Source organism: Perca fluviatilis, chromosome 7 (assembly GCF_010015445.1).
Source record: "Perca fluviatilis chromosome 7, GENO_Pfluv_1.0, whole genome shotgun sequence".
Classification (NCBI taxonomy): domain Eukaryota; kingdom Metazoa; phylum Chordata; class Actinopteri; order Perciformes; family Percidae; genus Perca; species Perca fluviatilis.
The window spans coordinates 24,135,657-24,151,502 of NC_053118.1; the positions used below are offsets into that span (position 1 = coordinate 24,135,657).

At 41.8% G+C, this 15,846-nt stretch overlaps 1 protein-coding gene across 2 annotated transcripts; it reads left to right on the forward strand.

Annotated features, from left to right (window-relative positions):
- Window positions 1-32: 32 nt before the first annotated feature.
- On the forward strand, window positions 33-15,781 carry usp5 (ubiquitin specific peptidase 5 (isopeptidase T)). 2 transcript variants are annotated; one of them, XM_039805087.1, is made up of 20 exons: window positions 33-379; window positions 948-1,076; window positions 1,233-1,299; window positions 1,402-1,529; window positions 1,983-2,128; window positions 2,450-2,634; window positions 3,860-3,954; window positions 4,583-4,776; window positions 6,630-6,701; window positions 7,588-7,675; window positions 7,835-7,960; window positions 8,039-8,192; window positions 9,933-10,095; window positions 10,183-10,271; window positions 11,970-12,155; window positions 12,573-12,716; window positions 12,817-12,959; window positions 13,815-13,965; window positions 14,162-14,246; window positions 14,960-15,781. In XM_039805087.1, exons 1-20 carry the CDS (start codon window positions 272-274, stop codon window positions 15,051-15,053), a joined length of 2,547 nt encoding a protein of 848 aa, XP_039661021.1. In that variant the 5' UTR covers window positions 33-271; the 3' UTR covers window positions 15,054-15,781. The 2 variants fall into 2 exon arrangements, with proteins under 2 accessions (XP_039661021.1, XP_039661022.1); XM_039805088.1 differs by having other exon boundaries at window positions 34-379; window positions 11,970-12,098; window positions 14,960-15,096.
- The last annotated feature ends 65 nt before the right edge of the window (window positions 15,782-15,846 follow it).

The following is a 15,846-nucleotide window of genomic DNA, read 5'->3' on the forward strand; positions in this document are numbered from 1 at the left end:
CAATGCTTCACAAAACCACAACGGCTGTCTGTATTCTACACATTACGGTAACAAGCCGCAGCCACTCGGCGTGCGAGCAACTGAGTTTGTTCCAGGTTTGTTCGGCCTTCCCTCAACACAAGGCAGCGTCTCATGATTCATTCAGCCATACACAGACAGCACTAGACGGGCTAGACAACGGACACTCTTCCGAGCCAGGGAATCATAGGGCTGGGGGTCCAAAGTAAGAGGAGCAAGTGTCCCACTGAAAGGAGGAACTAGCTAGGTAGTCATGGCGGAGGTTGGTGAGGTTTTGATGTCGGTTTTGTCCACGATTCGGGTTCCGAAGCCCGGGGACCGTGTCCACAAAGACGAATGCGCCTTGTCATTTTCCTCGCCGGTGAGCCATCTCCTTTTACAAATCACAACGTTAGCCAAAAAACGGTGTTGTTTTATTTTTTATTCACTTCCAAGCTCTTTCTTCTTTGTTTAATGTAATGTTTTTCAGTGCTGTCCTACTTTAGCGCACTGGCTTCCTACATTTTCCTGTTTCAACTAACTAGCAAGCTAGCGTCAAGCTAAGCTAATAATGCACTGTAATGGAAACTTAACTTAGCTGCACAAGCTTGTTAGCTAGCTATGCCAGTGCAACTGTATACTGTCAAACTAGCTAGCAAGCTAACGTTTTATGGTTGCAACTGTGGCAGGACTGTTCATGCTTTTTAACGTATCATAGCCCACATTTTTTATTTTCAATCTTTAGGTAAAATTTCTCGTGGACTTAGATAACATTAAACCCATGTTAAACTAATTTGCAAGCGTTAGCAGGTAGAATGGAGAGCTAGTTTGCTAAAATATTGTACAGGAACTATATGTGACATCCAAATTGCATTTGACTTCCCAGAGGTGTGTCATAATGGAGAAAGATAAGGTTGTAACATTTAACATTACATGTGTCTTCTTTACAGGAAAGTGAAGGAGGTCTGTATGTGTGCATGAACAGTTTTCTTGGCTTTGGGAGTCAGTATGTGGACAGGTACCATGCCCGGACTGGACAGAGGGCTTACTTGCACATCACCCGGTCTCGCAAGCCTAAGGTGGACACTTTATAATGCTCTATGATTTATTTTCCTTAAGACTATGGTTGATTCCACATGGACAAATTACATTACATTTAACACTTTCTGCACAATCTCTTAACATGTCAAGTAAACTAATCTCAACACACACTCATATACTTGTTATTCCCACAGAAGGAAGATGACAGTAACTCTGGCTCTGGACACCCACCTAAGAAAAAGCCCACCAGATTAGCTATAGGTGAGTGCATGGGAGAGTATTTACACAAACACAGATACAACAGGTGTCCTCCTTTTGAGACTGACCTGTGTCTAACTCCCCTCTTGTTTCTGGTCTGTCAAGGGATTGAAGGAGGGTTTGATGTGGAGCAGGAACAGTATGAGGAGGATGTAAAGGTGGTCATTTTACCTGACAGACAGGAAGTGACATCAGAGGACCTTGCTACCATGCCTGACGTTGTAAGAGAGCGGGTGAGATATTTTGTGTTTTCTGGCAAGAGAAATGTTATCATTCTGTTAAGATTCTGTTGGGTTTTTCACAATGGCAATACACTACCCTACAATATTAGAAGTGATGCTGGTACAGTTTTAAAGTACCATATATCACATTGTCATATATAGAAAACAGTTTAAAAAAATAATTAATTACTTAGTGATTGCTCTCATTAATACAAGGACATAGCTGAGAGGTTTGCTGAAAACATGGACAGTCTTTACAGATCTTTGACAAGTTAGTCGTCATACAACATACACATATATTCCTATAGTAGACCATTGGGGCATATGCACATACAGTAGGGATACACACAAGGACATATGACTACTACATTTGTTACTTCTAGTGATCAAATAATTGAGAAGTTTCATCATGAGCTGTTAATCAGGTCTAATTTGTTCCTGTCGATTCATTTGCGGTCCCTCAAGGTGTCCCTGTCGATGACGGGTATCATGGCAGCCGACTCAGTGTCTCATGCTTTACAAGTTCAACAGTGGGATGGAGAGGTGAGACAGGAGTCAAGGCATGCCGCTGACCTTAAACAGCTTGACAATGGAGTCAAAATCCCTCCCAGGTAAGACATTATGTCACAGCTGTCCCTTGAATAAACCCACCGTGCAGTTCCTCCCAAATTAGAACTTTATAAACAAAGCTTCTTATATTTCTCTCTACATTGATGATATAATGGCAAATGTAAACTGTTCAGGCTATAATGCTTTTTGGATTTAGGATCCACTTATCCATTATTGCATTGGTCCATTAATGCTGTTGTGTCCCCAATAATACGAGTTAGAATGGAGATTGCTGTTTAGTTTCATTACTCAAACCCTACAAGATCATCAAGGGCAGTGAAAGAGTCAAATATGTCTTACTTACTCACTGTTCTACATCCTAGTGGCTGGCGGTGTGAGGTGTGTGACCTCCAGGAGAATATTTGGATGAACCTGACAGACGGAAAATTGCTGTGTGGTCGCAGATATTTTGATGGCTCCGGGGGCAACAACCATGCCCTACTCCACTTCCAGGAGACGGGATACCCAATTGCTGTCAAACTTGGTACCATTACGCCCGATGGAGCAGGTAAACCGATGACAGGATGATTTCTTGGTTGTCATAATGTTAAAGTCCAACTGAATAGAACTTGTCTCCATAAATTCAATCAAATTGTCATTTAATGATAGCAGCACAAGAGCCACAGGGTTTGAACAACCCAGATTAGTTTTTATGCTAAAGTCTCCTTCTTATAGAACTTTAAAAAAAAATACATGAACATGTTCTCCTGAGCTTGTTGAATGCGCCACTAATTAAACATTCACCAGGGAAAATGCATTGCTAACATGAATTTGCAGGCTAAATTAGGGCTGGCTAGTTGTTTATATTGGCTTGTTGTCACAGCTTGGTCGTATCAACGTTCACACCGCGAGTCTTAATGCCTAATTCAGATTTTTTGCTCAGATCTGATTTTTTTTTTTTATTTGTTTTTGACTGTTCACATTATCTTTTTATAAATTGTGACCTATATCAGATTCCAGGCATCCACCAGAGTTTCCTCTGGCTTCGCCCTACCCAGGCATAGTTCACCATCTTTCGGGTCCTAAATCGCACACGCTCCTGCGCCATCTCCCCGACGGTGTGGGTGAGACGGGCCGGTGGTGCGCCTGGTCACTTGACCCCAAAAAAATTTGGGCCACTTTTGCCTGCAGTCTGAACGTAGCCTTAGTAGATGTGTTGAGCCGCAACAGAGTTCCTCAACACTGGCTATGGTGCTCCGCATGGTGCTCTGTCAGGGCAGCTGTAGCTGGTGGTTCAGTTTTCAGAGAATAGGTGACTCTCAGCCAGGGACAGAGCACTGCGAGCTGCCGATCATTTGGGCGGAGATTACGGTTAAGTAAGTAATGAAACGACTAGTGTTAAGAACTAATGTTAGTCACTGCCATGTTGTTTGTGTATCTCTATGGCAAATACGCGGGGGGAGGGCCGAGCCCATTCGGAACTATGGGAGCGTCTGTGGATGTTAAGGAGAAAACCGATTTTCATTTTAACAAATGGACGTTAACTACACATTCGAGTTAACCGATAAAATCGATTTATCGCCCAGCCCTAGGCTAAATAGCTGCTCTGCTCAGGACATTAAACGGCACATAAACGTACCTGCAAATGTCACTTTCGTCCATTTAGATGCTGCTGTGGTTCTTACTCTTCAATACTATTGCTAACAAGACACTGTCTGCTCATGTCTTTTAAGACACAGTGCAAGTTTGTTTTTCATTGCCCTGTAATTGCCACCTATATTTTGTATGTCCAGATGTGTATTCATATGATGAGGATGACATGGTTCTGGATTCCAAGTTACCAGAGCACCTAGCTCATTTTGGCATTAACATGATGACCATGGAGAAGGTAAGTTCATTGTTTCTGCTGTTTTTAGTGGAAGCAATTGCAAATATCAAATCTGTTAACTAAGGGGTCTCAAATGTATGTCCAGTGCTAGAGAACCAATAGCACTCGTATGCCTGGCTCCTCTTGGTTATTTTTTCTTACCAGGACATTGTTGTCCGATACTTATGTGTATGTTTATAATAACATTATAAAAGGATTATGATTGCATTATTACACTTACTTTCATTGCATACCCATTTTCATATCTGCCTATTTTCTTCACACCGGTTTCTTCTCTATTTCTCTGCTGCCGTTAATTTCTTTGCCACCTGCTTCTCTACTTATGCAGAGTGCAGACTACACAGTTGTCAATGTCTAGATCCCTGTGCCTCTCACTGTGTACTGCAATGTTGTTTCTTGTCTTGGTAATGTATTGCTGCACACACATAATTATGTTGCACAGACGGGGTGGATGAATTGTGCTACAGTGGAGCAGAAGACAAAGTGCAGCACTTAGTGCTGTGATGATGGGTTTTGTAGTTTCTTCCTTGTCTGCCTGCTGTCATTACTACTTCTTTTATTTAAGAATGTGATTAGTTTGTACTCTGCATCCTTAATTGTCTTATCACGTTGACTTCTCTGCTCTCAGACCGAGCGGACGATGACAGAGCTGGAGATTGCTGTGAACCAGCGTGTGGGGGAGTGGGAGGTGATCCAGGAGTCTGGGACTACCCTACGGCCCCTGTTTGGCTCCGGTTTGACTGGCATGAAGAATCTGGGCAACAGCTGCTACCTCAACTCTGTCATGCAAGTGCTCTTCACTGTTCCAGACTTCCAGAACAAGTCAGTACCCTCTTTTACTCACATCCCCCATCATCCTGTTCCTCCTAGTTGTTATGTTGACCACAGTGTTTCTTGTAGGATTTTTTTTAGCAGTGGGGGCAGATCTGTTGGAACCCCCCGTCCCCCGTCCCGCGACCAAATGTTTTATGTATTAAACGGAACTGACACTTTGCTGCAACACAAACAAATATATTTATTCACCACACACAATGACTGTAGGTCTACAAAATGAATTTTACAAGAAATTCTTCATAGGGAAACCAAAACCCAAAGTAGGCTATAATATGAAACCATTCATAATAAAACTAACTGCATATTTGCCTCAGTGGCAAAGTTGGCAGCCTTGCTGTGTGCATCTGATTTTTCTTGGCTTTTGGAAAAATAACTCCAAGGCTCGGTTATAGGGGAATTCAGAAAGAGGTGGCCCATTAATGCTGAGTAGCATACATGCTGCTAGATGGTACCCCTGTGGCCTGGATGGACATTTTGACCGTTTTGAAGTTTATATGTGTAATAACTTTGCTAAATAAAAAAAATACAATCCTGCTGGTACCTGACTTTTCCTAAAAGAGTCTGTATTTTCATTTAAAATACAGACTCTTTTCTGTATTTTCATTTAAAATACAGACTCTTTTCGTGGCTTTTAGTTTTTAGGCTATATACATTACACAAAAGGCAAAGAAAATACAATCACTTTTACCTATTTTGGCCATTTTCGCGGTTTTGTTTTTAATCTTTTGCGTGGTTGAAGATGCATCTTGGTTGCATGCCTTCTTACAGTTGCTTAATAAAAAAGGGCTTTCAACACAAACAAACGTAACCTACATGTGTCATTTGTATGGGGGGGGGGGGGAATTTGATTTTAACTGTGTTGGGCTCGTACACAAATTTCTTAATGCCTGTCGGGCTCGGGCCAGTTCGGTCACGGCTCTGTCGGACGCGGGCCGGCTCGGACAGAAAATTTTGGCCCGATCCGGACTCTAATGGGCATCGCCGATGGGCTGAAGGCAAAGCCAGAGTCGCTAACGCAGGCTACGGCGTGGATGGACTGTTCTGAATCAGAAGCAGCAACTGGCAGAGGAGCTGAGAGCGGAGTTTATGGAGGAAAAAAAGGGCAGTGGCGCACGGTCCGAGCTGCGCTGCAGGGTACACCAAAACGGAAGCAGTGCCAGTTAGGTTAGGTTATAAATGTTCAAATAACATGGCCTACTTTTAATTGTTATTTGGCTGGAATTATGTTGAATGAATTTCCCCCAATATGTTTCGGGACATGAATGTATGAAATAATCACAGTTTAGCCTACTATGCCATGATATGATATCAAGGCAGTATATTGAATCAACAGCCACGTGCAATTTAGCTAGCAGGTGAAGGCGAAACTAGAAATGTGCAAGCACTATAGACTAATACAGGCTTAAATGAACTGACAATATACGTTAGGCTATATGACTTACAGTTCTCAAGGATGCACACGTGTCATCTCAACCGGGTCCTCCGGACAGCCTGTCTCTTTTTTCTTTCTCCCTTTTCTCTGAGTGGCACGCGTGCCCACTCGCGTTGTGAAGCGCGTGTCCGCGCTATTCTGCGATGGCTTTTTTCTGATACCGTGGCGGGAGAAATCTAACCGTGGCGGACCGCCACTTGTCACTCAACATAGAGGAAACACTGGACCATGTCACTTCCTGTGATAAAAGACCATGTTAATTCTTAGGGTAGACTGCAATAAAAATATTGTAGTAAAGTTGAAATAATTATTCCTCTAAAAACTGACACTTTTCACATGGTCCAGCATTATGAAGTAAGATACTGAATGTAAAGAATATATATCATGTCCTTTTATTCATGCCTTGCAGGTACGTGTCTAACATCGACAAGATCATTGATGAAGCCCCAAGCGACCCCACCCAGGACTTCAAAACCCAAGTGTGAGTGTCCTCTGCTAGTGTCTGTTTATTTTCTATGGCCAGCTTATTTATTGCCATTAGATGCTCAAAAGCACTGCTCAGTGGTACGGCAGGAAAGCAAAGGGCCGTGTTTGATAAAATATTTCGAATTCCAAAGTGCTATCTTCTGCATACCTCTTCTCCTTTACCACAATTTCCACACACATGCATTCAAACACACATCCTTTCCTTTTTTTTTTCCATTTTGTCTTGAAAATGTCATAGTCACAGTAGATGAAAGAAACCATCCACATAAATACACACAAACATATTCGTAGTGTGCCATCTGTCAGCCACAAAGCCGATTACAGATTATTTTCCAGGCAGCTCCGTATTTAAATGTGATTTTTGTTTTTAATGTGGGTTATCCTCCAGAATAGAAATTTTCTATTGATTTTCTAAGAGTTTACACAGACAAATATTGACACTTGGACTCTTGGTGTAATATTAGCTCTTTGCCTTTGCAGGAAAAATGAGTTTTGCCTTAACTGTGTATCATCTAAACTGATAGAGCCTCACATTGTGGAAACAAAAGTGAATCCTTACTCTGGTATTGCTCATGCGTATGTCCTATACAGTAACTTGACACCTCTCACTCCTTTTTTTTTTTTTTTTTTTTTTTTTTTTTTTTTTTTTTTTTTTTTTTTTTAAATTGAGACCTGCCAGATGTGAATCTGGCCTAGTTCACGCAATACTTTTGTTGCTGTACAAAAACTTTTTTTTATACTCACCTTAGATGAGAAAGTACACATTCCACCATGTTATTTTAAAGCCAAAACTACATTTAGGCCTATATCCAAATCCCCCTCCTGTTTGAGACTGTTGTTGGATGTGCAGTGATGTCATCTTTGTTTGTTTATTATTGCAGCGCCAAGCTCGGCTACGGTCTGTTGTCAGGAGACTATTCCAAACCAGCACCAGACCATGGAGATGAAAATGCTGCGTCTGAACCCAGGGTAGGAAGATGCAATCAGTCACAATGGATTTACAAGTCTTAGCTTTAACAGATATCCATGGAACATCTGGGATTTACTCTCAGAAATAAATGAGAATGTGGTCTATCTAATGTTAGCCCTCACCGTTGACTAATCTGACTGTTCATGCTTTCCTTGCAGGGAGACCAAATCGGTATAGCACCACGAATGTTTAAAGCACTTGTTGGGCGGGGCCACCCTGAGTTCTCCACCAATCGACAACAGGATGCTCAGGAGTTTTTATTGCACTTCATAAACATGGTGGAGGTAATGTAGCACTCTCACTCTGCTTCTCTTTTTCATCGCCAGCTTTTCTCTGATATTATTATTTCTTTTCACCAATAGAGAAACTGTCGCTCTGCGTCCAACCCATCTGAAGCCTTTAGGTTCCTGGTGGAGGAGAGGATTGTGTGTCAGCAGTCACAGAAAGCCAAGTACACGCAGCGGGTGGATTACATCGTCCAGCTGCCTGTGCCGATGGACCAGGCTACCAACACAGGTGAAGGGCTGACGACATACAATGTCCAACTTAATCTCCAATTCTACACATGATCAGGGGTATGAGCTGTGCTCAACGTGGGGTGCAGGGCACAATGCAGCGGCCATAGTGTAGCATAGGTTTATGTCACCAACATGCTCCAGGAAGCAAGAAAGTGCTCGGAAATGTGAAAAACAAATTGAACTCAGTAAAGGCTATTTGTGAATTACACATTCCAGTTGATTACAAAAAAAGACCCTGGCAGTTGTCTTGAGGAGGTTACATGTCCTTTTGGTAATGGATACGTAGAGAAACCTTTTTATCAAGGTACTCCAGAGATTTAGTATTGCACTTCTATAAAGTTGAAGTGATTTACTTACTGTACTTTAAAAACTCTACAGAGCCACAGAGGACAAATGCTTTTTTTTATGGGCTGTGTAGTAATCCTCATGACAAGTGAACTGATCTTCATCTATCTATAAATCGGTGCGTGTGTCCCCACACATGTGCAGTACAGCAGCGGGTGCGGGGAGTTGCTGAATCCCTACAAGGCTCATTGATTGCAGTTCACCGGCTACAGGTGTCTTGCCAAAGACTGATCATGTGCCAAAAACTAATTGGTGTCCACCCTACATGTAAATGATTAAATAGGGGACACGCTGGCTGAATCTCTCGATTAGCCGCAGCTGAGCCGCGGCTGATTAAGTCGCGCTGCAAAATGTGTTTACGGGTTGGGGCTCTCCAGCTTGTTGTTTTGCTGCGCACATTTCTCCGGCCGTTCTGTGCGCTGCTTCGCCGGGTTCCCTGCTTCTACCACCTGGGCCACATTGCCTAAAACTACCACGATGTGTGACTGTTGCATGAACAAAGCGGACACGTTGAATCTCTACATGAGCTGCAGCCGAACCACATCTGAGTAAACCTGCAACATGTGTTACAGGTTGAGTTTTATAAAAAATCTAATTACAAAAAACACACATTCAAGAGGTGCTTTACTCATGCCATATAAAACCGCCTTTGACTGCACAGTGCAAGTAAAAAGAGAGGCATTATCACTCAGCACAATATACTTCAAGGTGGAGATTTTCAACTCTAATATAATGCTGGATAGTTTAATGCATCATATTTAAATTGTGGTATTTTGTGAGTAGAATCTGAATCTCAAATAGAGGATGGATACCCAAACCAAGCCCGTCGGGACCCGTCTGGCCGGGCCGGGTTCGGACAGATATTTAGAAATGATGTTCGGGTTCTGGTCGGGCTCGGTCACATCAGCACGATAAGGTATTGAACATTTTAAATTTAACAAAGCTTATTATGTAGGTGCGCTAATGTGTTAACGTGCCCCGTGTGCGCTGATGCGCTCATCTGTTAACATTTCCGAATGCCTTCCTACAGTTGCTTAATAAAAGCGGACTTTCTACACAAACAAACGTATGTGTCATTAGTATGAGAAAGAGAGTCGCGCTCGGACATAAATATCTTAATGCCTGTCTGGCTCGGGCCAGGTTCGGTTACTGCTCTGTCGGATGCGTTCCGGGTTCGGACAGTAAAATGCGGCCCGATCGGCACTCCAATCCCAAACAGGTATGTTTTGAACAGGCACTGCACTTGTGTGTAAAATTTGTGGGGTGTTGCTTTAAGATGGTCTGTACATGTCAGACATGTTCCGTCTTTTATTTCCTAAAAAGATATTTCTTACGTGCAGACATGCATTTGCTACAGTTGTTGTTTCTTAACCATGTACATCTTATCTAACAGAAGAGCTTCAGGAGGCAGAACGCCGGCGTGAGGAGGGGGACTCATCAGCCCCTACGGTGCGTGCACAAATCCCCTTCACAGCTTGCATGGCGGCCCTCAGTGAACCAGAGATCCTCGCAGACTTCTGGAGCTCGGCTGTGCAGTCCAAGACTACTGCTACCAAGTATGAGAGATACAGCCACTCATACTTAAAGTGATAAAACAAATCTTAAATATATTTATTAATATCAGCTTTTGTCTCATTTGTCAGAACGACCCGCTTTGCCTCTTTCCCCGACCACCTGGTCATCCAGATTAAGAAGTTCACCTTTGGCCTTGACTGGGTGCCCAAGAAACTGGGTGAGCTAAGATATTAAAAAATGATTCTGTTGGTAAGATCATTATTTTTATTTATTCCTACCAGAGTTGGTAATTTGCTCACTGGGACACATTAGCCCATATTATAGTCTGAGGGAACTTCTGATACACAAACAGCAATTCATGTTGTACAGACTCACTGTCATTTATACCGTTATCTTTTATACTGACTAGGCACAATACTTGTTCCTGATTGACTTGTCAGTGTCTGTTACTACTCTTTTTTTTTTTTTTTTTTTGCCATCTCTGTCTCATAATCGTAAAGCTTATGGGTATATTTAGTCATGACTAGGGTTGGGTACCGAAACCCGGTTCCACTATGGAACCGGGTTTCGGTAGCCTGGTGGTGGAGGAGGGAGGACAGCCTCCCCAAATTGTCTGCCCTTTCAAACTCATACCTGGGTGTGTACAGACCTCTTTGACAACGTCTTAGAGAGTTTTCTCCTGTGCAGGACATGCCATAAGTCAGGAGAGGTGTCCTGTCTTGCCAGAGAAGGCAAATATGGTCATTTTTCTGCAAAAGAACTGCTAAAGTTTGAAGCTGGTTGGCATACCAACTCAACAACATTTATTTAGTTGTTACTTGTTAATAGTGTAACTTTTATTTGTTAAATTGTTGTAGTTGTGTGTTAGGTGACTTAGGTTTACTTATTATATATTTAAGTCATTTTTCAGTTTTTCAAGAATCGGTTTAGGAATCGGAATCGTTTTAAAAGAACCGGTTCAGCATCGGAATCCTAAAAATCAAAACAGTACCCAACCCTAGTCATGACACTGTAATTTACATGACTGGCTCTGATTACATCCTGTTCCAACTACACTGGCACACAACAAATACATTGATTTCCTGAGCAATGTGTTAACACCCATTAAAGTTAAATCGCAGAGATTTGGAAAGCCATTCATGGCGACTAATATCTTTTACTCCATTTTGTTTTAAGTGCTTTTATGTAGTTTGGTGGAGTAGAGAACTGTTTTTCCGTTTCTGGGGAAATCCAAAAGCGTGCTAGGTTTTTGCTTCTGCATGTGTTGCAACCCCAAGTTTGTCTTGGGGAGAAGGCAGTAACGTTAGACTATATATGGAGAGTCACTTTTTTTTTTTTAGGTTTTCAATCTTTTATTAACAGATATAGAAGCTGACTGTTAACTGGCCCTGGCAATAGCAAACCAACCAGCCCTAAGTAGAAATAAAACCACAATAACTAAGTAAACTATTCAACAAAAACACTAGAAGAAAGCAACAAACATAGAAGCTCTCCCCTACAGAGCTTCCTGGCAAGAAGTTGTTTGTTGAAAGACAAAAAAAGACAATAACTTAGGATAATTAACTGACTAAGCAAAGTTTGACAGTAGAAGGCTTATGTTTCTGGCATTAACCTGGCAGCAACATACACAAGAGCTATGGATTAAGTCCTGACAAAATAGCTTACAAGTGCAGCTCCTCAGCTGATCTATACCGTGATGACCGTGATAGGCCGCGGGTCCCCATTTTCACCAGCCAATAGCACGAAGGAGGAGGACCCAGAGCTTTTACACAAAGTTGAACTTTTCTTAACTTCCCCATATAGTGCCGCATTCAGGACACCTTGTTGTAAAACATTGTTTGTAAAAATAAGGTATGGAAAACAAACATTTGGACCAAAGTGAATTATAGGTGATTGATCATTTTCTTCTGTGCAGATGTGAGCATCGACGTTCCTGATACTCTGGACCTGAGCGCGCTAAGGGCAACCGGCCAGCAGCAAGGGGAAGAGCTTCTACCAGAGGTGGCCCCGCCTCCACTCATGACCCCAGATGTGGAGGTTAAAGGTATCCTGGGTTTCCATGGCAACGAGGAGGACGACTCTCTCTACTCCCCACTACTGTGTTAGTCTGTCTGTCTTTTCTGCTCTTTTCCTTCTTCTTCTGTGATGCTCTTTATTTGTCAAGCCTTGTTTCCTCCTTTACTTCTTTTCTGCCTTTCTGTTTTCGTGCCTCCTTCTGTTGCCTTATTTGTTTACTTTTGCATTATGTGAAGTGATTTGAGTTACATTTCAATTTAAAGTAATAGTTTCTGTAATGGTTCTGTTTTTCATGTATATGAGTTGATGTTTCTATATATTATTTTCATTATTTTTTTTTAAACATGTTAACATTAAGAAAGTGCTCAGGGCACAAAAATAATGTTTTTCCTTTTGTAATTGTGTGTTTCCACAAAAAAAAATGAAGACCAGCAAACAAACGATGTGAAATGCACTAAGTACCTGTTAAGTCATTTCAAGTTTTTCTTTTCAACACATTCAGCTCCAGTACTTGATGACTCCACTGTGTCCCAGTTATGTGAAATGGGATTCCCACTGGAGGCCTGCCGGAAAGCGGTGTACTACACTGGAAACACTGGAATCGATGCTGCCATGAATTGGATCATGGGCCATATGGATGACCCAGGTGTGCAGAGCAGTGGGGATTTACCTAAAAGCAAGTCATCAATCAGTCTGATCGCTCCTCTCACTCTCACTTATGTTCTCCTCTTTCTGATTGGCTGCAGACTTTGGGTCCCCCCTGGTGTTGCCAGGCTGCAGCTCCGGCCCCGGGACCACACCCACAGAGAGCCTCTCTGAGGAGCACCTGGCAACCATCGTCTCCATGGGCTTCAGCCGAGACCAGGCAACCAAAGCACTTCGAGCCACGGTTAGAATCAAACTCCTTTGTTAGAGATGGAGATTTGACCTAATGTCATATGCCACTAGTCTAAAAGTAGATCTATGCCAATACAAGCACAGCTGCTTTTATTCAGACAGTATTGTCGGCAAGTTTCTTCATTGTGTGAGAGACTAACTAGTTGTTGGCCTTAATACCTTAACAAAAATAAGTAGCACGATTTAACTTAAAGTTGCTGTCTCAGAAGCACTGGTAAGAGATATGTCTTAGGCTGTATTTACTGTATGGGGTTGTGCCAAACATAATTTACATTAGCCACCACAGTTTTGCCTATATGTCCAAATAAAACAGCCAGAAATTATAAAAAAAAAAAACTTGAGTACAGTATGTCATAGCCAAGCACTGCTGATGAATGGGAGTAGCAGACAGAACACAGAAAACACCCTGTAGCTAACACAAATTTGCATATGGCCATATTTAGGCAGCGTTGGAGGGTTATTTAGGGTTAAAATAGGTGCAGCTCAAAAATTACATAAAAAAAGAAATGGTGGGACACTTTTGCACAAGTGAACTAGTTGGACTAAGAGCTGCAGGTACCAGTTTGGGTTTAGGTACCCATCATTAGCCACAGTACCAGTCGCATGTTGAGGCAGTGAAAATACTTTAGCAGCATAGCTCTGGTCTTTCTGTTATATTATTACAGTTACAGTATTAACACAGGTATTATTATCAAACATAAAAAAGTATTTTGCCAGCCTGTGAAGAAATTGCATCAGCTGTCTTCTGGCCCTCTAACTTGTAAAATGTTGTACTTGTAATATCAGAACAAACTCTTTGTCTCCATTTCTCTAATAATGTCTCCTTTTTCTGGTGTTTGTTTCACAGAGTAATGTCCTAGACCGGGCAGTGGACTGGATCTTCTCCCACCTGGATGACCTTGAGTCCATGGATGTGTCTGAAGGCGGTCGCTCAGCCGCAGAGAGCGAGGGTGGCAGGGATCCTCCACCTGGACCTCGTGTCAGAGACGGACCAGGCAGTGAGTCCCAAGGAGTAGGATGAGAGAGGAGGCATTCAAAAATGATCATCAGATTAGTTCAACGATGTGTTCACAAACATGAATTGTAGACAGCAGCAACATTGCAAATAATTTGTTCTTTTAGAATTCATAATTTGATTATATATTTTATAATGTATATCCTATATTATACTCATGGTTAATCTCCTTTATCCAGAGTATGAGCTGTTTGCGTTCATCAGTCACATGGGGACGAGCACAATGTGCGGCCACTACGTCTGTCACATCAAGAAGGATCAGCAGTAAGTGTTTTTTTTTTTTTTTTTTTTTTTTTTGCACTTGTTTCTGGCTTCCAGGGATACTTCTCCATTTAAAACTCAGAACTGTTAAAACATATAATTGTAAGTCTTAGATCCTTACAGAAAATTCTTTTCATGCACATCCCATGTTCTGAAAGAAACAAAAACTGTTAGTCTCATAAGTTGTATGCCTGCTGTTCTCTAATCAGTAGGCCTAGTTTATTTATTCATTAAATGTCTTTTAAAAAAACATTCTAATGTAATGTAGTAGCTAGTTCTATGCTGCCTCAGCAGGGGGCACCATACTCCAGGTCCTGTCTGAACAAGAATACCCGCTTATATAAAAATAGTGCAAAGTATTAACCTGTCAACGAACTGAGGTTTAAATGGTTTATATCCACTATTTAAAACGCCAGATTTGTTTTTTAATTTTGATAATAGTAATGATCCCATCTGAGCTGGTGGATGCTTCTTTGAACAAATAAATGACCTAAGATTGCTAAAAAAAATTACCATTATGTGTTCTATGATGTTGTTGGTCATTTGGGAAAAGCAGGTGTCACTTTACACAAGTGGGGGATAGTTTATTTCAAAATAAGACCCACTGATGGTGATTGAAAAAACAACAACGCTCTTTTGTGTATACATAATCAAATCCATAACCTGTCTGTTATCAATTAGCGCTCTGTGAACTGAGTTATCTCTCTGTTCAACAGGTGGGTCATCTTCAACGACCAGAAGGTGTGCGCTTCAGAGAAACCTCCCAAAGACCTGGGATACCTCTACTTCTACAGGAGAGTGGCTGAATAGACAAGGGAGCGTTACACTCAGGGTGAAGGCAGAGTAATGTGGACGCTAACACAAACACACAGGACAGCATTCATAGTTGCACCCCACCAAGCTCTTACAAATGCCCTGGCATGCTTCACAGCTGATAAAAGTGTAAATAAATCTGTCAGATTGCATATATACACAGTTGAATAAATTGGTGCAGATGTACAGATAAGGTGTAAGGAGATTTTTCCTTTTGGTCCGTTGATTCCAAACCATGGGCCTGTTCAGAGAATCAGATTCAGTTAGTTACCTGGACAACTATGCTGAGTAAAACCATATGAAATATGTTTAAAACACCTGTTCCATGTTTTACTAATTTTACTAGCAAATGGATCCAGATAATTCAGAAAACCTGCTTCAATGAAACCAGCCCCGAACATTCGAGGGTTCCTATGTCCATTCACTCTTCGTGTAACTATCACCCTCATCCATGTCCTGACTATTGATTTCCACTGCCATCAGTAGTCACTGCCCCTTCCCATCAAAATATGTTGCTTCCAGCCCCCCCCCCCCTTCTTTTATTGGATGGTTGCAGTTTGTTGTCACCCGTTCAGATGTGCACCAACTCCTCCTCCACCAGTTTCAGTGAGGAAGTAAAAAAAACAACGGATGAACATCCATGAAGAGCGGAAATGTCATTGAAACAAACAAATATATAACCGCTCAAATGTGTGTGACAAAAAGGAAATAAAAAAATAAAAAGTCTAAACACCAAATGAACTTGTATTTTCTCTGAAGTTTGGCGAGGGTGATATCTGGGGGATTTGTT